Source organism: Hyalella azteca, unplaced genomic scaffold, assembly GCF_000764305.2.
Source record: "Hyalella azteca isolate HAZT.00-mixed unplaced genomic scaffold, Hazt_2.0.2 contig10999, whole genome shotgun sequence".
In the NCBI taxonomy this organism is placed as follows: Eukaryota; Metazoa; Arthropoda; class Malacostraca; order Amphipoda; family Hyalellidae; genus Hyalella; species Hyalella azteca.
In genome coordinates this window covers 50,128-77,837 of record NW_025941012.1, presented here as the reverse complement: position 1 = coordinate 77,837, position 27,710 = coordinate 50,128, and the positions used below count along the sequence as shown (strand labels likewise).

Genomic DNA, 27,710 nt, shown 5'->3' with positions numbered 1-27,710 from the left:
CAACGTTATTGTTATTGTTGTTTGTAACTAGAGTATGTTATTTTATCAGCGTTATTGATATTTTTGTTTGCAAATAAAGTTATTTTAACAGCGTCATTGATATTGTTGTTTGTAACTAGAGTGAGTTTTTTTGCTGTGCATTGCTCCACTGTATTAAGACATTCGTCAAACATTTGAAACATTTACGATAGAGCACCCAACGAAACGCATTCTTATTGAATGGGTAGAATTTTTAGATGCATATCAGAGCCAGGATTCACGCAAATATATAATTTTATATATTACTCAAACGCCGCCGTTCATCATTGAGTGTTTTTTTAATCATTTATTAATTACGTATAGACTGACTATGGATATATAGACTATGGATACGATCTGTATCCATAATACCCTATGTTTGTACTATTGTCATTTCAAAATTTCAAATTCACTTGTTGCAAAACTCGTCCTCTACTTGATAATGAATGAAGTTGCATTCGAAACGTCGTAAAATTATAATAAAATGTCCCTTGGAAACCTGATATTTGGATTTTCACTTCCTATCAAGAGCCTAATTCGCCGAATCGAGAAAAATAATAAGAAAATTGTCAATAAGAAATACTCTCTGGTCTTCAACGAAACCTGCATTAATTATATATATATATATATATTATGGATAAGAAAATAAAAATTTTAATATTAATTTATATCTATAATTAATGTTATATATAATTTTTAAATATTCATTTATATATATATATATCATGTATAAGAAAATTATAATTCGGAAATAGGTACACTCATTTATTTCTTCGGCTATTATGTTGAATATTTCTCAACTCATGGGCCTGGAAATTAGGGCAGAAGTTTTAATATTATTCATTTTAGAACAATACGGTCAAATTATTCTTTTGAAATATCACATAGCAGAATTTCAGTTTCATAAATATCTTTATTTTGTTTTATGAACGATCTAGTAATGAATGACAGTGATACGAAATTTCTTCTCTGAATATTTTAACCGACATTTTCCGATGAAATCTTTAAGGCTCTGAAAATTTTGACAATAAATGTTGTAAGTTGAAGAGAAAGTCACGAATTTAGCTGTTAATGTCAGTGATGCTGACTGCCCACTATACTTGCATATATTTACAATAATGCACTCGCATCCTTGCAACATCCTTGTAAGAGTGATTAAATTTTTGGCAGAATTGCAATTTCGATTACAAATTCTATAGATTCCAAAATATCTATGGTAATTCGCTGATTTATAAATTCGTTTTAAATTTGTTGGAAATTTTCCTGGTTGAGCATGTGGCAATTGATCCCACATGGCAGTTTGCCTCATCAAACTTAATGTCATGCTTATCATTAAATTTTAATGCATTAAATTATTGTTGATCGATGTTAATTTTGAATAGTGTTTCCAAAGTTACTTCGATAATTTTTATTTTATTTTATTTCTTTATTTTAGGGAACCTTTTTATATCTTCAGATGTTGTTCAAAATAACCCACGCAGTCTAACCTGTATACCCTTTATTTCCTACAATAAATTGATCGCTTCGTTTGAAGTGAGCTGCAACGAAGACACAATTGCACTAATGAGCGGTCTTTCAGGGAATAATGTTGTATATCTGTCGCAAAAATTTAGGCCCGAAAATATATTAATCACGTATATTTATTTATAAAATATATTTATCGCGTGTTTCATCTTCGAATGCATTCAGCGTCATCAATGCTGTTCATATCGGAACGCATATTGAGTTATCGACAGTCGAACAGGTGGTAAGGTTATCGTTTTTGTAATGAATACATTATGCGGAAAAAATTAGCCAAGCTACATTGCACGTGGGATGAATCCTGCAAGAGCCTTATGAAGCTGACTATATCTGCCAAACAGCCTTGCACCTCGGCAATCAAGTCATGCTAAAACTTCATCAAACTAACCATCAAGCAACAGCCTTGCACCTCGGCAATCAAGTCATGCTAAAACTTCATCAAACTAACCATCAAGCAACAGCCTTGCACCTCGGCAATCAAGTCATGTTTAAACTTCATCAAACTAACCATCAAGCAACAGCCTTGCACCTAAGCAATCAAGCCATGCTAAAACTTCATCAAACTAATCATCAAGCAACAGCCTTGCACATGAGTAATCAAGTCCCGCTTTATTTCTCTCTCAATTAGAGCAATTATGCATGAGCTTAATCTTGGTCTCATTCGAGCTGAGCTTAACCTTATTAACCTCGTGTAATTTACGTGCTGCTAATAAGTAAGCCCCAAGACACACTTGCTAATCTCGCTTCTTTGTCATTATCGGATGGAGGTTACAACGATTTCGGGTCTCGCAAGTAAATCTCATTTTAGAATTCAATTATCTGCATCAATTAAAGTTTTTTTGCTGTAATGGACTCCTGAAAACAAAGGAGTTCCTGTAATTTTGTTCTTCTATTCTAATTTGCTGAACTTGCTTCATTATTCCGTTCAAGCGAATTGAATTCAATGCTGATGGGATTGTCGACAAGTTTGCTGGATATTGTTGACTGAGATCCCTTTAATTGAATTGGATTGATTGCATTCTTGTTATTCATAGACATTTCACTTCTCCTTTGCAATTGATCTACTATTGAATACGCCTTATTTTGTAACTTAAATTTTCTATTGTGAGTCAAGTTAGACACGGGTGTGATAAATACCGTTTTCATCAAAGGCGAAAACATCATTCAATTACTGAATGAAAAAGTTTTCAAATTGAATTCATATGTTATTAAGTGAGCTGTCTTTCTGCATCATTTTTATTTCACCGGAAATATTTAGACTAAGAAGAAATGCGGCAAAACTGTGATTAAGTGAAATTGTTTAATGTGAAAATAATTTCATTAAAATTGCCTAATCAATAAATTGCAATGCATCGTTTTGCAACGTCTCAATTAATAGATTTACTTGTATTTCTACGAAATTTGATTCCGTAAAATTTGTTAATTTTGACTGTGAAATTCGTTAAATTTATCTAAGTGTGTGTAACAACTTTCACCGAATTTGATTGTGTTAGAAGTTTACCACCGAGTTGCTTTTATTTACTTCAATCATTGGAGCAAATTTTCATCTATCGTGTTCCCAATGCGTACTTTTCCATAGACATGTTTCGACTAGCTTAAGATAATGTTATTCCATAATATATTCATTGCCAGTGCTACTCCTCCATATTCCAGCGCATCATTTTATTTAATTAAAACGACCTCAGACCCAATTAAGTAGCAGCTCGAGAAAACAACGTTCACAATTACCGGACACTTCATATCTCAAATATTTACATAAGTCTCCCCACTCAATATTCACGTGCAGGATACGTTGCGTGACGGCAAGGTATTTCTATAGGCAGGAAATCATCCCATAGCCATTTATGAAACCATTCCCATTCAAGATAATGGAAGGTACGATGCATTGTATTAGCCAGGATGCCAAGACTACGGCCACATTAGCTGCCTAATAAACCTGGACTTATATTTGCTTCTCGCGTGCTTCCGCACCGAGAAACAATCAAGCCTAACAAGATTAGAGGCCTACAGCTGCTGCTGCTTTTTAGACCACGAGAAAAATATGGTTAAAAAACTAAGAAATAATGTCGTCTTATATAGGATGCAAGGTTGAAACGAGTATGGATTTTAGAGCGATGCAGAGAGTTAGATTCATGTATACATTTTATTTCATTTTTTCAGTGAAATTACATGGTTCTAGCTTTGAATAAAATTAAATATTACACCTAAGATCTACAGAAATTACAAGTTCAACGTTCTAATTTATAACTTCAGAATAAAGTCAACTCCCTGGAGATCTAATAAGTTAAACTTGATGTGATTAGAGCCGCTGTAACGCATTCATTTGCGTCGCTTATTCCCACTGTGGATTAACGCAATATAAGTAACAACACAGAAATGTTAATGGCTCCCATTTAAATGATTAAGAGAGAGTAATTATTCATCAGAGGGGGAATACACGAAGGGAGCCGTAATATTTATCCATGCACAAAGTTTCTTGTAAAAAGGTTTAATTTTTACAAGTTTCTGCACACACGGATCATTATTAAGTGTAATTAAATATGCCTTTTATATTAAACGACTTGATGATTATTTGTTTGATTAATATATGTTAAGGTAATAGCTTTTGAGTGTCTCCAGCATTAGAAGCTTTTATATCAAAGGGAAATTATGTCATTAATTATTAATTACAACATGAATAAACTTTAATTCTACTGAGAACCTTTTAAAGAGGAACATTCAAAAGAGATAACATTTAAGCCGATCCTCTATTTTTTCACCTAATTTTGTCAGTGTGACAGTTTTTTACCTTAAATTGTAAAAATATATTCTAGGATCGATTTTAGAAATGCATTGTAGTATCATCATCCAATCGTATTCGAATGCATATTTGTGATCTTCGTACCATTTACAACCTATTTAAGAATTTTTCGGGAACATTTATACTGCGCTTTGAAATTTTGATATCATGATACCCATGTATGTTCTTCTCTCTACTTGCTGTAGTGTTGTTTCTGTAAGAACAAAAAACACTAAGAAGACCAGGATAATTAGAAGGGTTGGTTTTTCTGACTCACTCTAACATCTTGCGTCGAGAAAATTTCGTTGGCGAGATTTGGCCGTGATTTCGGTGGCCACCGGTTGGCTAAAAGTCGGACACATACAATATTTCCCAGTTCGTACCTGGGTAGTGAAGGAATGAATGGGTTTACGTGGTTTTATTTGTAATTAGTTTTAAAGTGCGCCTAGAAAAATTGCCTACTACAAACAATCGTTATTTGTTTTAGCTTCGGCGGCGGAATACTGGCTTCAAGTTTTGGCCGAAGTATAACGGAATTCTCAGTTAAAATTAAAAAAAAAAGAATTCTAGCTGTAATTATCTTCGTTACACATGATCGCATATTACAGAATTTTTGGCGAGTGAAATTTTAGAGATTATGTAGGCAGAATTTATGAGTATTTAACGTTTTACGTGCATAATTGTACGGAATAACCTTACGATTCAGAAAAAAATTCAATCATCGCAATTAATAATACCCAGATTTCCATAGTATGTGTGTATCAGATTTCTATAGCATGTAGATTTTTATAGCATGTATCAGATTGTATAGCATATGTATCACCGATAACGGCAATCCTCGAAATAATAACAGTTATCAAAACTTTTTTCTGTGCACTTCATCTGCTTTCATCTGTCTTTCTTTTCTTTTGGTCTTCACCTGTCTCTTCTTCGTTTCTGTTTGTCCTCGCCTGTCCCTTCTTGTTTCTGTTGCTACTCACTTGATTTATCTTTGTTTCTGTTGCTATTCACTTGTTTTTTTCTTTGTTTCTGTTGCTGAAAACTTGTCCCTATTTCGTTTCTGTTCTTGTTTCCAATTTTGATACTTTTTTAATGTTGATAAAACAATGACTACATCTGATCACAAGCAACGAAATGACTATTTTTATTCTTCGGCAGGTCCGGCGACGTCGATGACGGCCGTGGCGGGCGGCGCCACGGAGCTGCCGTGCGACCATCGCTCGCCGGAGTCCGGGGATCCTGCGGTGCTTGTCCTGTGGTACCGCAGCGGCGTCCTCAAGCCCGTCTACAGGTGCGGTCCTACAGTTACTGTGGCACTAGTGTAGCGTCCTCATGCCCGTCTACAGGTGCGGTCCTACAGTTACTGTAGCACTAGTGTAGCGTCCTCAAGCCCGTCTACAGGTGCGTTCCTACAGTTGGTGTAGCACTAGTGTAGCGTCCTAAAGCCCTTCAACATGTGCGTTCCTACAGTTACTATAGCACTAGTGTGACGTTTTCATGAATGAAATGTAGGAAATTCTGACTATTTTGTATTGTAATGTTGAGCATTACTTGTGTTGTGAAGTTGAGGAGAAATTGGGATTTGTTGAACCATTATCGGCAGGATATGACTCGACCGTTAAGTTGGGGTAGAAAACCGTGAAAGCGAGTTTGTTTAAAGTTCGGATTGGCCGAGGATATCGAAAGGTCCGATCCTTGTGGAACTCGAATCGATCGCGGCATCTCTTGCTAGGCTCATTAAGTGAGCGCGACGTTTGCCTATGTAAGGACCCTAAAAATCGCGCCAAAAGAATTGTTTTATTGTGGTGTGAGCGTCCACCCTTCTCAAAAGCAGTCATTGAGACAGTACCCTTAAAAATGTTAAGCATTCAGGAAGTTTCTGCCACACACCACCTGCCATGAGGCCACCAACAATTTGGCCTCTTTGAAAGTCAGAGAGGTTTGCCAGTTATAGAAGGGTTGAGTATGTACATAGACACAAAAGTTTGCTAAAAATATGCGGGCAAGGATTAAGTATCAATTAGCAGCAGAAATAAATAATAAAACATAAAACATGCCACATTTTCATTAATTGGGTTGGCATATGCACTCGAATGTACTCGTCTATGGGTGAGTATGTACATACTCATCCATGCGTGAAATGTTGCTCTAAAAAACCTATTTAAGGTTTTATGTGACTTCTGTGTTCTTTGGTCTGTAGTGCGTATCCAATTCCTATTCCTACAATTGCCAAGTTTTTTACTATTTTAAATGCAACGACTCTTGTCTTGCTGACTTTAAACGACTTTATACTATACTTTCTTGCCGCGGTGCGATTCTCAATGGAGGATTGCTTGCAATGCTTGAAACGTCTTTCTTGGCTGCCACACTGCAGATCTTCCACAAAGACTAGCTTGATCTGGCTTTCTTTGCTCACGAAGCAGGCTTGTTTGCTTGTTTTCTTCACTCAGATCATCGTCAAGGACGCCACAAGCACATCGAGTTTTTCTTGCGAAAACTAACTTAGTAGCTAAATGCATTTAGCGATATAAGTGTTTCCGTGTATGTAAGGAAACATTCCTACAGAACAATAAGTGTGTTTCCTTAATTTACTGAAACTTATTGTGATTAAAGCAAGGCCTTGTTTCCTGTTGCCTTTTTAATAAAATTACAGAATGTTGTTCCGACTGATCTCCCTTCATTCGTGAGCTGGATTCACAATACACAATATTCAGCTCACGTCTCAGGATCAAAAGCGATAGCCCGAGAGTTTCAATTTGCTTCGCTGTAAAACAGAAATATATTTCCGTTCCTTCTTACCATTTCCTGACAGCAATCAAATCGTTCGATTTTTAGACCAACTCCACATGCTATCACTCAAAAGTAACACCAGAATTGACTTTTTACTTGCTTCTCAGAGTCTTCATTCTGATGAACGCACTCGTGAAGGCACAACAAGTTCAGGTTTCCTTCAAGAATCCGAATTCCAAACCAACTTCTTTTTGAAACTGATGCCTCAAGCGTCAGAACGAGCTGCCTGTTCGTAGCAGAACTTCTTTCTTGCTGAAGCTGCTCAGAGCTGCAAGCTTCACAAGTATAGTTCCACAAGGAGGCAACTTTCCAACTATACAAACTTGACAGTACACAGCTCTCTGAGTGCTGTTGCCAAACGCGTAGCCGATGAAACACTCGTGGGTGCAGGATGCCGATGTCTTTGATGTTGCTTGTTGACTGTAGCTATTCCAGCGAGTTACCCAACCCAAAGATCCGCAACTGATTTTGAGTACGATCACACAAAGCCTACTGCATATATCTTGCACCAAGATATTTGCAGTATACAGCATATATCTTGGCTGCAAATATTCTGGCACGAATTTCCTTGAATAAATTTGTTACCTTAGGTTCTAGTTAACCCTCCACCGCCGTATGTGACTCTCCGTTATCCGTTAACATAACTTTCAACTTAAATTATACGTAAAGTATTGAGTGTATAAACCTGAGGACGTTTGTACGCAACAGAGAACATTTTTAAAGTTGTCGTACGTGGCGGCAACCATCAGTGCAAGTCATTTTGCGCTCACTAGAACGTATCTTTTTTTGGAAGTAGGCTTGTGACAATATTGCTCCGGTTACTCATGTCAGGCGGTAGAGGGTTCAAAGCTATTCAAATTCAGAGGTCAGAGCCTGTGGAACTTGTCCAGAATGCGTTTACCCCAATCACGATTCGTTCTCAATATTTAATAAGTCGTGTTGGCTTTTATTAAAAAATGGGTTGTGTGTCAATAAGTTGATATTGGCTGCTAAGTAAGAATTGTTAGTTATATTTTATTCAATTAAAAATTATGAGCCGATTATGAATGCATGTTTTTAGACAACTGTTTGGGTGTTCGATGCATGGTCTATCTTTCTTCGTCTCTGCGCCTATTAAGGACTCATTAGCTACCATTAACATAGACGAGTACATTTCTCTTGAATTAGAAATGATCAACAACAGATTCTCTGAGGGATTTGCTTGTTTACAATGGCAAAGCAATTGTGTGAAAAAATCTGTGCGATAAAGCACCACATTGTGCATTTTTTTTACTTTCAATTAAATATCCTTCACCACACTCTGTCACGTGGTCATTTCTACTGCCAATTTGCAGGAGACTAATTGGGCACAATTTTTCTTTCGTTTCGATGAGTCTAAAATTAAGATCCAATATGGGCTACATTCCTGTTCTTAAATATTCATATGCATCTCGAATTCTAGTAGCAGTTTAGTTGCGAATCTTCGTCTTCCTGAAAGTATGCACAGAAGGATGGATCTTGAACCTGCTTTGGTCGTTGAGGCAGCCGCTGAATGGTCTTAATGCCTCAAGTAATCCGCCAAATGAACTTCTCTTTCCCTCCATCGAGGATTTTGAAAGACCGCTACCTGCACCGGAACATCTGACGCTCAAGAAAAGACGAATTAAAGGGCTCTTGAGAGCCCCACTTCTCGAGAACTTGATGCAAGGAAATAATTATCTGAGGGTCTCAATTGGGTCCCACATCAAAGACCAGAGGAACAGGCCATTCTAAAATCTCTGCTAATTAATATGGCATAAATGTCAAGTCCAGTGATATTTTGTTGTGCTGAGTTTAAGCTTCTGGGAATTTTTAGTTTTGTGACTCATTGTTGCCGAGGAATTCTTACTACAGGTTCATACCTAATACCCTCTATACCGCCTGACATGAGTAACCGGAGCAATATTGTCACGCGCCTACTTCCCAAAAAGGATACGTTCTAGTGAGCGCAAAATGACTTGCACTGATGGTTGCCGCCACGTAAGACAACTATAAAATGTTCTCTGTTGCGTACAAACGTCCTCAGGTTGCTACACTCAATAGTTTACGTATAATTTGCCGCCACGTACGACAACTTTAAAATGTTCTCTGTTGCGTACAAACGTCCTCAGGTTGCTACACTCAATAGTTTACGTATAATTCAAGTTGAAAGTTATGTTCCCGGAGAGCGACATACTACGACGGTAGAGGGTTACTATATAGTGTTGAAAACATAATTCAAATACGTCTTCATTGTGGATTCATTAACGGATGCAAAATTTTTTGTTCTCGCTTTCATTACTTATTTGTGAATAATTCCACTTATTGTTGCAAAAATTACATGAAACTAACAATTCGGCGTCGTAGAATTCATTTACTTAATTCAAATTTTTTCAATTTACTTTAAAAAAATCATTCGTCTATAAATTTTTGCTACAGCCAGTTTTTTTACAGTATTTTGTCGGTCTAGGCCCTCGACTAATTCACGTGTTCAACTTGTTATTTGTCCTGAAACTGTCGAGATATCAGTCGTTTCCTCCCATGTTCCGTCCTCCGTTAACACCTCGGCGCTGACATCGATAAGCCGTCAAGCTTTTGCAGCTTGTTACGCAGGCCATCTAAAGCGACACGTTTTCGCATTTCCCGGATAATTGGGCGATGCTTTTTGTTGACACTTGATCACAAGTGCGATAGACAAGGCCTGACGTGGTGACACATGGAATCAGTTCTTTAGGGAGATTGTTACTCGACGAGTGAACTCATTCGACGAATATTTGCCCGTCCATACAACATCTGGTGACAAACGACACTGCCGTGTTTCGATCAAGTCTTGCATGGCCCATGCATTATTGAGAACGTTGCTGCATAAGCGATATTTCGACGGGTTTGGGTGATGACACCAACTGTAGTAAGCCTTCCGTATTGCAGATTGGAGATATCGTGATATCCTCATTCTCTTTCTATGGTATCTGTACTATCACGTCAAAAACCTGTTGTAGAAATTGTTCTTATAGTTGGGATCTATTGCGTTACTCTTACAATGCGATGTACAAGTACTAACGTTGATGAATTTTATTTGATAAACGATGAGAGTGATCGATCTTTTGATTTTAAATATTCTTAATTTGATTTCAAGTATTTCACATTCGCGTAACATGTGCTAAATGATTGGTGAGCCCTGTATGTTTCAGTGAAAACTCTTCACTTCAAATCAAACATTCTGAGTGACATTATTGAATAATTGCAACATCTGCATAAAAAATTCGTTGTTTATGCTCCTCTTGCTGCTATGCATTGGTTAATTATTCTCATCTTCACAGACGACTGAGAATGAGGCCGCTTTTATTATCAGCATTATAGGAAGCAGCTCTAGAAATCGCGCTTGCGTTTTAGGTGCAATTTTGAATGAAATCTGCATGTGAACCATCAATAGTTATCTCAACTGTACCAACTTTAGCCTCAACTGTACGAACTTAAAGCTGAATGTTCGTTGCTACGAGAGACGTTTAATAATATAAGAAGATCATTGAGTGAGGAGATGTAAAAAATATAAATTGGTAAAATTCAACATTATATATACGCAATCAACAACAACATTTGTGAATAATTCTTGACGCAAACTATCACAGTCGTCTTTGAAAAGAAGTGTAACATTTTAATGATTTAAAATTAATGGTGTTTGACTCTAAAAAAGAGGATTCATCTCTTAATTGTATGGCTCTCGTGGTCACAGTACTCAACAGCTTATCGAATTAGACTAGTTAGATTAATTATTTATTGGTAGTACAGACAAATTAAATAGAGCTCACCATTTTAAAATATTTTCCTTTTAGATTCCATTTAATTGTTAGTTCGCTCGTTTGAAATGTATCGTTATTTAATCTCCTAAATTACCAATATTCGCCATTAGGTTAATGATTTCCATCACCTCGTTCAGAATCGTCACATGTCTTCAAGATCTTCACAAGAAGTTATTACCGTGACAGGTTCGACAACTCTTCTTGCACCAAAGAAAATGTCTGACCAAAGAAAGTCTTTCGTCAATTTTCGAAAGCTGGCAGCTATTCCCACTCTCACGACGGGATTTGCATACCATTAGATTTAAATCTTCAAACAGCTTTTTCAAGCCAGCTTCGTATAAAATAGGAGCTGCAGTACGCTTCTTTTACCGGGTTTTTAGGCCGAACTGAAATCAGGAAAAGTGCGTCTCATTATGGAAAGCAATACTGGAGTCGAAACGTTCATGAAGAACTTGAGATAAAGCTGTCAGTGAGAAATATAAAATGCTCTGAACTATTGATTTGATTCATAACAACAAAACCTAATACAAATACTAACAAAATTCATATTTAATTACCTTAATAATTCATAAAGAGGCAAAAAAATTATGATATAAAGTAATTTCGTTCGGTGATTTAGATTCGATAAGTCGTGCTGCTTATTTTAAGTCTTAAATTTTTTCTATTCATCAACACATATGCTCGACATATGATTTGTCATCAATAATTGATCGCCCAACAGCTCAATAGAAGATCTTTTCAATTCTTAGGTCTATCATCGATTTGTTTGTTGAAAAAGGAGTAGAAAACTCCTTTATAAAACGTTTAAAATTTTTGTACCGATATAATGGTGAATTGATTTTGATTCGATGAGTTGAATTACCGTTTTTTACAGTAAATTCGTGACTATAGGTTGCATCGCTAAAATTTATGGCTGATTTATATCAGATAATCTTCCCGCTTCTGTTGTTGAATATTGCATTTTATTGCAGAATTTATCTCAATGGCTCATCTTCACTGCCACTGCAACCTGGTAGTCCCAAGTCATTAATGATATTAATGATAAACACATGGTTTTAAAGTTGATAATTTCACCATTCCATTGGCCAAATGCCAGAATTGCAGCAATATCTATCAGGCCCGACCAGGTCTTCTTGCAGCCTGTGTACAAGTCATTCGTGCCACAAAATTGCTTCCTGAAACACTACTTGTCCATTTATGGCCCCGATGGCCTTTAACTTGACAAATTTGCCATAAAATTCGCTTAGTTACGACCATAAACTTCCCTAATAAATCTAGAGCGTTTTTATATTTAGGGTCTTGCAGCTAGACATTGCGCGATGCTACCAGACTGTCTATGTCGCAGAAATTGCTAGCGTTCGATTTGAATGATTAGATCTGGATTCCAAATACAATCTATTTTTCATGATCTATTCCGAAGCACGAAATAAATTTTACCAACGAATATGGCTTTCGTTTGTTCAAAAATTTGTACAGGAAACGAAAATACGTAAGAATATTTTCTTAGAAGTAATTTTTTATGGTTCAAATATTTTGTAGGCAAATCATGATTGAGTCTGAGCCGCAAGAATAGCCGCAAAAATAGCTTTTATTAAACGATAATTTGTAAATCTTTCTCAAAATGAAATATTAATATCTTCAAGTAAGGACCCTGCGTGACCCATATTTTTAGGTTACCTTTTTTAATCGGGTCATGCATTTATCTGTATTATTATTTTATTATTTATATTAACTGTAGTGGTAATAGTTATTATTTTTTGCGTTTTCAGGCTCCCATTTTGTTTGCCTTTATTTCGGCCTGAAGGTGATGAGATTAAAGTCCGCTTGAAAATCATCTCTCCAAAGTGTAATGTGACATGCTGTGAATTGAACTTGTTTTCCTAAGGTCACGCGTTCGATTAAGAGAAATTCAGATTTCAGTATTTAAATTGCGCTTTGGTATTGCGATGAATCTTAAATTGCGATGAAATCGAGATGAGTTCTGTGTAATTCCTACCAAGTTCCTTACTACATCTTCTCCAAAAATACACGAGACTAAAATTTCATGCAATGCTGCCATTAAAATTTTAATTGCACGAGAAAGGGATCTCTAACGAGAATTTCCTCTCAATTTTCTTCGTAAATTCTATATCACTGTGGCCACTTTATTAGGGAACTGTAAACGAAAAATTAAATGTTTCGTTTCTAACTTCGGTGAGCGGAGAGTGGAACGAGGGATTATTGTAAGAGATTTTTGAAAATTCGGGATTTATTGTAATTTCATGTGTCGTCCAAAACCCGCGATACAGTGCATCTGTAAAATATTAATAGAATAAATAAAATTACCGGAAAATCTATCTCGATTATATTGAATTTATGTTTTATTTTACGTGACCTCTAAATTACATAATAAATAGAACTTGATCAACCACTACATAATGGAAGCAATTTTAACAGCTTGATAATGTAAATATATTAACGATATAATATATAAAATATAATATTAGCGCTGATCGAAAGCGTAAAATTGCGTTGGGGAAGGAAAACTGGAAAATTGCCGCTATATATTCAACTACTCTTTATTTGAATTCCGGAATAGAATTACGCACAGCATCGATTACACAGGAATTTAATTAAAAACCTGTACCTGAGCTCAGAGAAAAGTTTTAGCCGCCGTCTTCAGCATGTCTCAGGCTTCAGCTTTGCACAGTATTTCTCTACTCCGTTGACTACGCAAGCCATCAATGCATCGCAGTTTTGAAGCGTGAGTTTACTTATGAAACAATTGAATGGTTTTATAGCGTCTGCTTGGAATGTATAATAGTCTTACATAACATGCAATACATCTTTTTTATATTTATTTATTTAATTTTTTCATGAATTATTTAATTTTTGACAGTTGCTATAATCCAGTATTGCAATTAAGCTGATTCAGCTCCGCTTTAGAGCAAATTCAGCCCTGCTTGGCGAACCTGTATAACTCTGTATTCCAGCACTACTCCAAAACTGTTTGAAACAATATGGTAACACCATCTCAAGCAGCCACAATTATCCCTTTAAAAATCGTATTAGTCTTTTTTGGTCGACTGTTGCAATCCAGTTACGACCCCATTTCAAACGCCGGTAAAAACAACTTTATATCCCTACATACGATCGCGGTAATAACTCGCTTCTCAATCTGTTAATAACTTGTTTATTAAAATGAATCAGTACTGTTTATCAAGCAGAGACAATCCTTTTTTCAGGTGATGACAATCATTTCATTCAAGCTCTTATAAAATCGATCTCGTAATCCAGCATAACCCCGTATTCCGAGCTGCTACAATTTTGTCTCATCACACTAGTATATTCCTTACCATATTTCTACAGTACACTTTTGACATAGTAATTTTGTTATTATGTGGAATTCTATAGGCAACCTTATCATATCAGTAATTATTTTATTATGTGGAATTCTATAGGCAACCTTTTCATATCAGTAATTTTTTTATTATGTGGAATTCTATAGGCAACCTTATCAAATCAGTAATTTTTATTATGTGGAATTCTATTGGCAACCTTTATCATGTCAGTAATTATTTTATTATGTGGAATTCTATAGGTAACCTTATCGTATCTCATGCATTCATTCATTAAATAGTTTTCGCGTGTATCTAACTATGAATTATTTATCCCGCGTGGCCGGTAGCTACGACGCGCGCGGTGACGCCGCGTCGCACTGGATGAACTTGGACGTCGTGGGCAACCGCGCGACGTACGAGCCTCCTAGGAACGCGCTGCTGCTCCGGTCTGTCGCCGCCTCGGACCAGGGCGTCTACCAGTGCAGGGTCGACTTCAGGACCAGCCCTACTCTCACCTACACCATCAACCTCACTGTCATTAGTGAGTATGTAGTGATGATAATGTAGTGTGAGCCCTATTCTCACGTACACCATCAACCTCACAGTCATTAGTGATGATCAGAGGTGGGCAGTAGCGCGCTACATGAAGCGGTAGCGGTAGCGGCGCTACATTTAAGCAATTGTAGCGAGTATATAGTGATGATCATGTGCAATGAGTCTTACACTCTCACCTACACCATTAACCTCACAGTCATCAGTGAGTATGATGATAAATTTCAGGACCATTCCTACTTTCAGCAACGCCAACGACATGTCATTAGTGAGAATGGTGACTAATAGTGATGATAATGTTAGCAGAAACTGTGCGTTTACTCCTTCTTCTGTCATCAAACTTGGTGTTGATTGTTGAAATAATATGTTATATGAGCATTTTATACTATATCACAGGATGATTCACGGGAACTTCCTGATTTTAATGCTCGATAAAAAAAGAACTAGTAAAGATATTATTACAATATAAATTCTATTGAAAAAAACATTAGCTGAATTTTGGATCATATAGTTTTATAGATGACATCGAACAGATGACGGCCTCCATTGTTAATGCATTCCGTTTGTCAATTTTTAAAGTTCCGTTCAACTTGCCGAAGCATATCGACGCGTTTGTAGGCGATGGCCAGGCGTATGCTGTTCTTCAAATGAGATAGAGCCCTTGGACAGTCATTGCAAAGAATTTATTAAAGATAACCCCATGAAATAACACGGAGCCAAATTGGGAATCGGGCTGGCCAAAGAAGGCCACCTCTCGGGTAGACGAGGCACTCTGCAAAATATTGTCTATGTATACGCAGAACGCCTCTCAAATTCTCTCTCCGTTTTCGGTTGTTGTGGCAGTTCGCTGACCTCCAGAGACTCTTGAAGTCACACTTCCACTCGCCCTAAATGTGTTCACCCACTTAACAATCGTGTGTGAATACAGATCCTAGTATGGTTGAGACAGATCCTGCTAGTTGAGCAGCGATATAATTGAACGGCCATTAGAAAAGTACGCCTCGACAGCAAACGCACACTGATCACTTGTCCAATGAATATTGGCAACTTACTAAGCAGGAGACAAAACTTTATAACCTTGCCTCTTATATAAAATACTCTTTACTTTTTTCCTACAACATCTGGCTGCTTGTCGTGAAATACAAAACAGAAAGTTTCCGTGAATCACCGTGTATATACATTGTTCCTTTCATGATGGTTTATAAATTATATTTATATAGTGATTTATGAAATAGAGTGATGTTTTCTCCTACCTCGTCTATTGATCCTTGTAACCAGCCAACAGTTTAATTCTACTGTAATAATCTTAATACCCTCTAGCAAAGGTCATTGCAAGATAAAAATTTTTTTCCACTCTTTGGACATATACAACTTACTGCATGACATCACCAGCTTACAACCTTGATGCCATTTAATTCCCTTCATTTAGCACGAAGACATCCCGAGCTGCCGGAGATCCTGCCGCCTGTCGATCTTAATTTGTTAATTAAGCTTGCAGACGAATCGCATTTTTATTGTTGTGAGTTTTGCGCTGGAATTCCGTTGCCGCGATATATTGCGTGCGCTTCTGTCTTCACATAACGAGTCTTATTGAATTCATGCAGTGTAATCGAATAGATTAATGGATGATTACTTCAGACATATTTTGTGCCCGATTCCGATGATGTTATCGAATGATTAAAGTTTTGGGATTAGTTGAGGAACTCGCTCCGTTAATTCGTACGCTGCTTGAATGAAATAATCCAGGATTATTACGTAAACGAAGATGCATCCGAAAATCTTTTTACCAAGCCAAGGCCCGATAACTGTACGTTTAATTTCCTGCGTAGTATTGAAAATTTGATGAGATTTCACCAAGTTTTCTAATTAAGGAGATAACCGCGGAGGAAAGTTTCATTGGACCTCGAATTAAATTATACGCAAACTATATAACGAAAAATTTTGCTATACGTTATCATTTGGATATTTTATCATTAATCTTTGAATTGGATTACGTTCTTCACGAATAAATTCGTGTGATGAGCCTGCAAATTCTAATTTAAATTTATAATATGTAAAATTTCCACAATTCCTCCGTAGGAATTTCATTGAGAAATATACATAAAAACATGTATGATAAAATAATCTGCTTCATTTCTAATGAACATTGCTTACGTTCGTCCGAATATATCGATCATTTATTTAGTTTAATAATTTATCAAGAATAAGTAATCAATTTTAATTTGACATGCAAACTAAGTCGTGGAAATCGGGAAACGAAATCAAGGCCGCTATTAAATTATTGACGCATCGCCGTTTTATTGCAGACCCATTCATTAAAATTGTCAAACGCGCAAACAAATCTTGGATTCATAAATTGACAGAATGGCTAAGAACTTTAGCTTAAACTTCAAATGATTATAGCCATCGGGATGACTAGCTCTCATCTCCGCTAATGTGAGAAATATTTTCAATGTGATATTGATAATTTAGATGAACGTTAATTTGTTCGCTCATTTATAAGAAAATTTCGACGCAAAGGTAAATGTAAAAAATTTCGCATACGATGTAGCCCCGCGCACAGACTAAAGTTAACTATAATTAATTGTTATATTGCAGTTCCTCCTCAGCGCCTGACAATTCTATCTCCTGACGGCGCTGAGGCTGGAGCAACAGTCGGTCCCATAGTGGAAGGGGAAGCCCTTCGACTTTCTTGTGAGGCTGAAGGTGGTGACCCTTCCCCTACGGTCTCATGGTGGGAAGGAGATGTCCCTTTTGGTGACAACTACAATACACGTGAACCCATTCATTACATGGACCCTACGTATCCTACCTTCAGACACATCACTTATCCTACCTACCAACACTCGAAGCTTATGTTCGGTGACTACGACGCTACGGTGTCCAGCGCCGGCTTCACGGTATCGACTTCTAGAGAAAGGGGCATCTTTAATAACGAAGTAAAAGAAGAAAATGAAGTTTTTATATCCAGCACCGTTATGGCCACTCCACGCAGGGTGGTCAATACTCTTCTCATTGACCCGCTCAAGAGAGGCTTCCTAAACACTGTCCTGACGTGTCGAGCTAGTAACACTAATCTTAGTGCACCTCTGCAGACATCCGTCACTATTGACATGATATGTGAGTGCTAAAATTCCCACTTTTGAATTATTTTATTGTTTTTATTGGTAATTTTATATTATATGTCATTTTAACGCCAATATATGTTATTTTAATATGTTATTGAACATGTAATTTATTACATTATTTGTTATTTTAAAAATTTATAGAACATTGTTTTCCGTAAACCATGTTTATGTGTTTATTACTTTTTTTACACTTTCATTTCCTAATATTTAAGACGTTTCATTCAATTATTGTTATGAAAATACGAAGTATTTTTTCATCATATTCGGTAATTTGATACTATAGTGTGGGAAAGTATAATGGCATTATGTTTCAGTTTTATTCTGCTGTTTTTGCTTCATGTAAAGGAATATGTATATAGTTTTCGTCCTGAGAAATGATTGCGTCCAGCTTTACCGAGATCTATTCTGTATCATCTGCCCCGATGTTCTTGCAAGCCTAGAAAAAAGCAATAAATCGATCATTAAGTTACTGGAATAATAAAGTTGAAGGGCTTTCACCGTGGCCTCAACATTTACCTGCTTATTTCCCTAGTAACTTGAATAGTTAATCTGGAATAACAGAAATGTGGCTCGCTTGCTTAACAAAAATACTCATTTATAAACAAAATGAACCCGTCAACTCATTTAATACCAGGAAATTTATTCAGAGTTAAATAGAAGTGCAGGTTCTCAGTAGGAAGAGTCGTTTCCACTGGAGAGCTGATTGACTTCCAGTATGGAAATGATATATAGCGACCACAACGAGTTTCACAGATGTCTTTTCCTCAATGAATAATTCATTTAAAAAATTTTTTAAAATAATTTTCCATAATTGTTTAAATTATTATTCAATTATTTATTTGCTAGGGCGCAAATTTTCCGCTCGACGTTAATTATAGATATGAATACTAAATCAAAATGATGCAAAATTACAAAATTATACGTTTATCAATAATTATTCTCACATGAGTTGTACATGATATTTAAATGGAGAGATTATTTCACCAGGAAGATATTTTCTTTCTGCCACAAAATATACCATTGTTCTGCAATGTTGTTAGGTGTATTGTCTCAAATTACAATTGGCATGCTGCTCTCGCTTTTTTCTGGAAAACAATTAGGCAATCTATGAAATTTGGAGCATAAATTTTAATCGTGTTTTTTTCTATTTTGGACAAAATAAAATGTTAAAAATATTACAAATTTCAATTACAGTTTTATATGAAACATATACTTGAGTATTCATTATGATTATAGTGTCCCCGCTGCACGTGAAGCTCCTAACCTCCCACGAGCCACTAGTGGTCGGAGGCAGGAGCTACGAGATGGTGTGTCAGGCTGTAGGAGGAAGACCTCCAACCAATCTGCTCTGGTTCCTTGATGATGAACCCCTCAAGAACTATACAACGCAGGTGAGATTTTTTATTTTAAGCTTGTGTATTGTTTAATTTTGTAACTATAGTCTAATTTTGTAACTTATCTGCTCTGGTTCCTTGACAACGAGTCACTCAACAACTATACAACGCAGGTGAGATTTTTTATTTTAAGCTTGTGTATTGTTTAATTTTGTAACTATTCTGCTCTTGTTCCTTGATGATGAACCGCTCAAGAACTACACAACGCAGGTGAAATTTTATTATATTTTAAACTTGCGTATAGTCTAATTTTGTAACTTATCTGCTCTGGTTCCTTGACAACGAGTCACTCAAGAACTACACAACGCAGGTGAGATTTTATTTTATTTTAAATCGTGTATATTGTTTAATTCTGTAACTAATCTGCTCTGGTTCCTTGATGATGAGCCGCTCAAGAACTACCCAACGCAGGTGAGATAATTTAAATTAAAAGATAAAATTCTAATGAAAGTAAGTGGATCGAGGAAACACATTCAAATCGCACTTAATTTGCTGATGCAAGTAATACATTTGCTCGTCGTACGTAGTGTCTCAACGCAACAAAAAATATTTAAACTCTACGTTAGTACTCATTTCAACAGTCAAGTCCGTAGATGAATTATTCAGGAACACATCTACGGAGTTACTGTAGGCGGTAAGAAAAGTTTACTAATGAGCATCAATAACCAGACAGACAGATTCATGCGCTTCTGGGGAATTTTACTCCATAAACTTTTTGCTCTGATTATCATAACTTTCAGTGCACAAAACTTTCTGTACTACAAGCATTGAGTCTTTTATTGGCTCTCGATGGCCAAATACTACACACATACTTTACAATGTTAGCGTATTGTGAGTATCACAATTTAATTCAATATGTTGGATCATATATCGGAGAATTTTATTGTGGGATAATCACAACTGTGTCTTCGAGAAACTTTATTCTTTTTGAAACACTTTAGACTCTGTTATATTATTCCTAGAGCAAAATATTAGAGTTTTTGAGTGCATATGTGATATTTTTCTAAGTTATTACATTTTCTTTCTGATATTTTATCCTAACTTAAGGTGCACTTTTTATTTCAAATATTATCAATTCAATATATATTAATCAATAACTGGCTAATATGTGGAGTGTTGGAAGCCAACGCCTGGCTGATTCACTTAATTTTTTACCAAGATTTAGTGCTGAAGACAGGCGGGCGCTCATTCATTATGAACGATTTTTTCATTAATCTTCTCAAATCGACGTCAAACGCTCACTATTTGTGAAGCAATAAATAAGTTAAAATATTAATTATCATCAAACTTTCATCATTATCGGTCATTCAACTGTCACTGAAAGCCCTGTGTTAAAGCTTCACTTTATTTCTATTGGACTTCACCTGGGCTCAAAGTTTTCTCGTAAGAAGACAATGAGCCTTCAGAATACCCAACTTATTTTACACGTTCGATGAAGCAGCAAACATTGAAGCAGTAAAAGTTCGTGAGTGAAGCACACCCGTGAACTGCTGGTTTACTATACGTAGGTAGTAGGAGTTGTATTAATCAGCAACCGTTACACTGCCAAATAATTAATTTAATAGTTATGATTTCCTATTAATTAAATGATATACTAGCCAAGTATATTAGGCGCGGATGAAAATAGTCGCATTTGTCCGTTGAGCCAAACTCGATTAGCCTGTGACTTAGGTGAAGGGGAGAAATAGCAGACATTTTCTAGGTTTTTAGATCCTTGGTGGCATTCAAAAATTTTTTTAAACGAATTTCATATTTACAAATGAGAACAGTCGAAATTTTCCCCCATGTCAGTTGAAGTGATGCAAGCAATGAGTCCGCAATTTGATGATGTAAATGGATTTTTATTCCTGCGAATGCATTTCTAAAATTGTCAGTAATGATGGAGATAGCAGGTAAATTTGTGTCTCCAATGTTTACGACGAATATAATGGTCATAATTGTTATATGATTGCCGCAGTCGAAATAGTGTGAATAATTGAAGGTGAAGTCACTTTTTATTTGCTTATATTTTATGTTTATTACAATTAAAATTTTTTACTCTGATGCAGAACGTATTTGATTAGTAGCATGAGGTACAATTTTTAAATTTTTATACATATCGAAGTTCATTTAACGGAAAATTCTTATATCTCATTTGTACGCAGCAGGATAGTCAACTAATTTACATGATAAAGTTGGAATTAGTGAACAAAAATTTTTCACCAACTGGTAAACCTACTGACAACATCCTACGGTCATGTGTGCTTTGACTTTCGTTATTGACTTAAAAAATTATGTCGGTTTTACAGTATAACTAAAATTACGAGCAAAATCACGAATGTTGGAAATTTTTGCTTTTCATCGCTAAATCTGTTTTTCAGCTGCTGGGTTAGTTTTTTCAAAAATTTATTTATTTCTTTAAATTTTAGACAAATTTATGTGATTCTATCGAATACGTGCAGTATATTAACTAATTTATAATCTGATAACATAAAATTTGCAGTAAACTTCTTATATTTAGTTATAATGTTAATTGGTTTAGTATATTTATTGCTGTAACACTTTAATTGTGTTTAATAATTAGAAATGTTTAGGTAACTTTACGTGGGATAATCCAAGTTTGGGGATAAAACAAATTCAATATTATATATTACTTGATATTATTATTTAAGGCTATCATTTATTCAAACTTGTGGGAAGTGGCGTCTGCAATAATTATAATACAATTCACTGTCGTGCTTTTTAATTCGTAATACGGAAACTAGTTATTATGCTAGTTTCAACAGCTTTAATATTACTATTCGATATTATTTTCATTTCTATTGCTTTACTATATTCTATTGTCTCTCCATCTTTCTATAGTGTCACTCTGCAGTCCTGCGCTTTGGAAGCTTGACGACTTCCTATAATCTTGTTTTACAGTAGTTACAAAAATAAATTCAGATGCTTCTTCTGTACAGATTTTGATGATGGTATAAAATATAAGTTGACTTTATGCATTAATATTTGTTCGCGTAGATTTCAGAATGTTGTACAATAGCAAGCTGAACAATATGTTAGCTTCCGAACAAAGTTGACATGTGTACTAACGCGTAACAAGATGTTGTGGAGACGACTCATGCTCATGATTAGGTGCAAGTGTACAGAAAAGCTATCAGAAGGAATGCTCTATGATTTACTTAGTCTACGAGAAGAAAAGTATCTTAGTGAAAACATTCGTGTCACAAGTCGAGGGAAGAACAGCGTTCGGGACCAACAACACACAAAATAAACAATAAAGAATTAATTATGATATTTCTTGATCTCTTTCTTACGAACAAATATATTTATCATCCTATATTTACATTAATGAGACGGACGATCGATGAAAGTTATAAATTAAAGAGAATGGATTGTTTCTACACAAAACGACAGATCAGAATTCCTGTGTTTGGAGCATCTCTATAGCAACAATATGTACAGCAAACCATAACACCGTGGTGAGGCAGAAGAAGACTTTACTCCAACAAGAGTTTCTGATATAATAAACAACATTACCATCATTGTTTTACTCCAACAAAAACAATGCAGCAATATTTAACATTACTAGCATTGTTTCACTCTAACAAGACGTAATGCAACAATAATCAACGATACAAGCTTTATTCCACTCAAAGAACCGTAATGAGACAAAATCAACATTACCATCATTGTTGACTCCTACATGACGTAATTCAACAATAATCAACATTACCATCATTGTTTTACTCCAACAAGACCTAATACAACAATAATCAACATTATCAGTATTGTTCCACTCCTACAAGAGATAATGCTACAGTAATCAACATTACCATCATTGTTTCACTCCAATCAGACTTAATGTAACAATAATCAACATTACCATCATAATAATAACGTTACCATCATTGTTTACTCCTACAAGACATAGTGCTGCAATAATCAACATTACCATCATTGTTCTAACAAGACGTAATGCAACAATAATCTACATTACCATCATTGACGTAATACAACAATAATCAACATTACCATCATTGACGTAATACAACAATAATCAACATTACCATCATTGTTTACTCCTACAAGACGTAATACAACAATAATCAACATTACCATCATTGACGTAATGCAACAATAATCAACATTACCATCATTGTTCTAACAAGACGTAATGCAACATTACCATCATTGTTCTAACAAGACGTAATGCAACAATAATCTACATTACATCATTGACGTAATGCAACAATAATCAACATTACCATCATTGACGTAATACAACAATAATCAACATTACCATCATTGTTTACTCCTACAAGACGTAATTCAACAATAATCAACATTACCATCATTGACGTAATTCAACACTAATCAACACTACCCTCATGTTCACCTAACAGATCAGCCGTGACGGCAACGTGACGACGAGCGTGCTCACCATCACACCGGCGGCCTCCAGTCTGGGGCGTCTGCTGACGTGCCGCTCACAGCCGCCCCACGCGCGCCTCCAGCCTCTGCGCGACAGTTGGCCGCTCCTCGTGTATTGTGAGCCTCATTTAATTTATTGTTACCTAATTATGTATTAAAGATGATATGATGGTGTATTGTTAGCCTCATTCATTTTTATAATATGTAACCTAATTATATATTAAAGAAGAGCCTCATTTATTTTATTATTTGTTACCTAATTATATATTAAATATGATATGATTGTGTATTGTGAGCCTCATTTAATTTATTACTCGTTACCTAATTATATATTGAAGATGATAGTATTGTGAGCCTCATTTATTTTATTATTTGTTGCCTAATTATATATTAAAGATGATATGATTGGGTTTTGTGAGCCTCATTTATTTTATTATTTATTGCCTAATTATATATTAAAGATGATATGATTGTGCATTGTGAACGATCTTTAATTTATTATTTTTGGCTTGATTTGGTATTACTGGCTATACGCTTATGTATTGTGAGGTTTATTCAAGTTACTCAAGTTATTCTTTGCTGTTTATGTTGTGTCACCGATAATAGTGCACCTAACATATACGGTTTTGGTGAATATTATTTTTTCCATTGTTTTTCTTCTGAAATTTATTATGTAATTTATTATTATGAAATTTGCCGTTGCTCAATCTTACTATATTAACCCATAAGATTGAACTTAATGTGCACTGTTGCTTAGTGGCTGTCATTTATTCGTAATTTAATTCTACCAAACAATCATTACATGAGGTCTAACTTACTTAATTACTGATTACAAACAATATTGCAGCTTCTTCATAAGAATTCGATAATAGCTAATTTTCAATCATCTAGAATATCATTGCACGGTTATTCTCATGTATTGCTTACTACACACGTGCGTTTAAGTTTCTGAATTATTTTTATTGCATATACTGTAGGTATTACTTTAATACACAGCCACTTCTATGTGTAACTTGGCAAACAGCTCAGCTACTCCCTTATTGTGAGCGCGCCAAAGTGTGATTGGGCGTTTTAAAAACAATTGATTATTCCTACTAATTGACAAAATCAGAAGAATGCAATTTTAATCGAAAAATATTTAGAACTTTCGTAGCCTCTGCCAAGGTATCGCTAATAAACGCGCGAGCAGTTGAACGCAATTTTAAAGTAATTCCGAGACATTGTGCAACGATTGAATTTTTAATCTTGCGCAGTGATGAAAATGAAATTTTTGCTTCTCAGATTCCTCTTTTTATTTTTGAATATTTTCCCTGGTATCATTTTCATGATTTCTGTGTTTCAATTTTGGTTATCCGACGATATTATTTTGACCTACAAGCTTTTTGTCTTACATTAATATTACTCAATATCATGTTATTCATTGTTATTATATTTCACACTTTTTATCTGATGTTATCATGATTCACAATCTTGTTGTTCAGCTTTTCTAAGATTCCTAGAACCTTTTTAGCGCTTGAGCCCTCAAATAAAGTTGGATTCGTTGGTCGACTGCGTCTCTGCGGAAAAAAATCCTACTTTATTGGCTTTTAAGAGGAATCTCAGCCTGAAAAATATCCCTAATGAAGAAGAATTTATAACGAGACAGGATTCCAATCCGAGACTTACCCTCCAGAGGAACGGCTCTACTCTCGATTCGGGAGCGGGTGCGATGCACCGAGTGCTGGCCTTATCCTCGATGTTGATGAGGATCTTATGCACCGAGTGCTGGCCTTATCCTCGATGTTGACGAGGATCTTATGCACCGAGTGCTGGCCTTATCCTCGATGTTGATGAGGATCTTATGCACCGAGGGCTGGCCTTATCCTCGATGTTGATGAGGGTCGTGTGCACCGATTTTTTCGAACCTCATCCTCGATGTTGATGACGGTCTAATGTGCCCGAGTGCTGGCCATATCGTCGATGTTAGAGCCGTGAGATGATGCGGAACCGATGCGCCTTGCGGGTCAGAGTCAGCTGGCCTAAACGTCGTTGTTAGTGCGGACTGTGGATCCGATGAGACGAATGCTGACCTTATTGTCGACGTTATTGTGGGTCCGATGTGCCGCGTACTGCATGGCCTCATGTTATTGTGGGTTCGATGTGCCGAGTGCTGCATGGCCTCGTGTTATTGTGGGTCCGATGTGCCGAGTGCTGCATGGCCTCGTGTTATTGTGGGTCCGATGTGCCGAGTGCTGCATGGCCTCATGTTATTGTGGGTCCGATAAGCCGGGTGCTGGCCGAACCCCAAATGCAAAAGCGTGTCCGCTGTGCTGAGTGCTATCGTTATCCTCGGTGTTGGTGCAGGCCCAAGGCTCCGAGTGTTTGCTGTGTCCTCGATATTAGTGCGGGTCCAGGGCACCGAGTGTTGTGTTTTTCGATCGGTAGTCTGGCCATTTGCATCTCTTTAGACATTCATGCATCCCGATGAGATGCCTTAGATACAGGAAAGGTGACGCGTTTCTCTGAAGTTGTCCTTTCAGGTAAAATCTTCTGTGATTCTGTTCATTTGTAAGGAACCAAAATACTCCTGGAAATTATTTGAATACTTTCTTAAAGCAGCCTCCGGGATTGATTATTGTATCCATAATGTTTTCTTTAAAAATTTGTATAATCAATAATCAGTACGGTAACATTCTTAGATCTGTCAACAAATTTACGTCAACATCGAGAATTTTTTATCTATTGATTAGTTTTATGATTTTCGGTTAGAAAAGTAAATTAACTAGAATTATAGATCCTCAAAAAGTTCCAAAAATTCGATCACTTCTGTTGCACTAGCGCTTACTGCTCACAAAATAATTGTCATACCACTTAAAGTTTCTATTATGGCTCAACTCAGAAAATTGATTCAAAGATTATTTTCCATGCGTTGATAAATTAATTGAATTTGGGGGTTAAATCATATTGACATAGAGTTTGCTCACTATTTGTTAACAATTTCTCATCGGCTAAACGTGTCACAATAACTCTTGATAATTGCAATACCACGTGAAACGGAACTGACTTCTAGACAGTTCAGTTCGTGCTCGATATTTGTTAATTAATTAAGATTTTAATGCTCTTATGAGACCATCCATGTTTAGTCTCTTGTGAAACAAGTTTCTGGAAAGTTGGAAAATCCTCTTAAATGAATTAGGGTTTGATTGCCTACACACAACAATGAGTGCACTGAATGGCGCAGTTTTTTCTCATTTGCACAAGTGAGATTCCTGAGGATAGACTTTATACGCGTCTAATTCACCGCTAACTCACCGACTACCCGAGTAAGTCAGACTGCTGGTGAAGACACGTGGCTTTCTGCCAATTATCCGGTGCAAAATTGTCGGTCTAATTGCTAATCAGTTTCTATTAATACAGAAATTAGGCTTTTATTGATGTGAGAAATGCTTTGGAGATGATTATGAATTGTACGAACTAAAGCCGATTAGGTTATTGGCTTGTAATCTTTAAAACCTCAGTCGAAACAAGTTTTTCAAACTCCTAATTATTCAACTTAATTGAAACTATGGTGAGGTTTAATTAACTACTTAATTGAAATTTAATTACTACTTAATTGAAACTTCAACTATGGTGAGCTTTACATCGCACAAGTACAAGTTTTTCAAATCAATCAAGTGTTTTGATGATGCTTAATAGTTTTTAATACGTTTAATTCATAGTCAATTTCATAGTCCAAGTCAATTAATTCGTAAATAATAAGAATGTCTAATAATTAAAGTTTGAAATATTAATGTTATGTAAGAAGGGACGAAAAAAAGTTTCGATTCATTCAATAGAATTTTACAGAAGCGAATGAAATGGTGAAAATTATAGAATAAATCGGTGACGGACTTGCACCCAAGTTATGAAGTAACTTAGTCGTGAAGTAACTTAGTGGTGAAGTAACTTAGTGAAGTGACGTAGTGGTGAAGTTACTTATTGAAGAAACCTAGTGGCGAAGTAAATTAGTGGTGAAGTAACTT

The 27,710-nt window shown here is 35.9% G+C and overlaps 1 protein-coding gene across 3 annotated transcripts in view; it reads left to right on the top strand.

The window, feature by feature from the left end:
* The window catches only part of LOC108665284, a 104,940-nt gene that overhangs the window by 50,904 nt on the left and 26,326 nt on the right, over positions 1 to 27,710 (top strand). For 2 of the 3 annotated variants that reach the window (XM_018152020.2, XM_047882673.1), the window contains exons 2-6: positions 5,477 to 5,609; positions 14,573 to 14,766; positions 17,376 to 17,897; positions 19,142 to 19,296; positions 23,682 to 23,826. In XM_018152020.2, coding sequence (XP_018007509.2) covers positions 5,477 to 5,609; positions 14,573 to 14,766; positions 17,376 to 17,897; positions 19,142 to 19,296; positions 23,682 to 23,826 — 1,149 coding nt within the window. Of the gene's footprint in view, positions 1 to 5,289; positions 5,610 to 14,572; positions 14,767 to 17,375; positions 17,898 to 19,141; positions 19,297 to 23,681; positions 23,827 to 27,710 lie in introns of those variants that run through there. The other variant, XM_047882672.1, reaches the window with a different exon arrangement.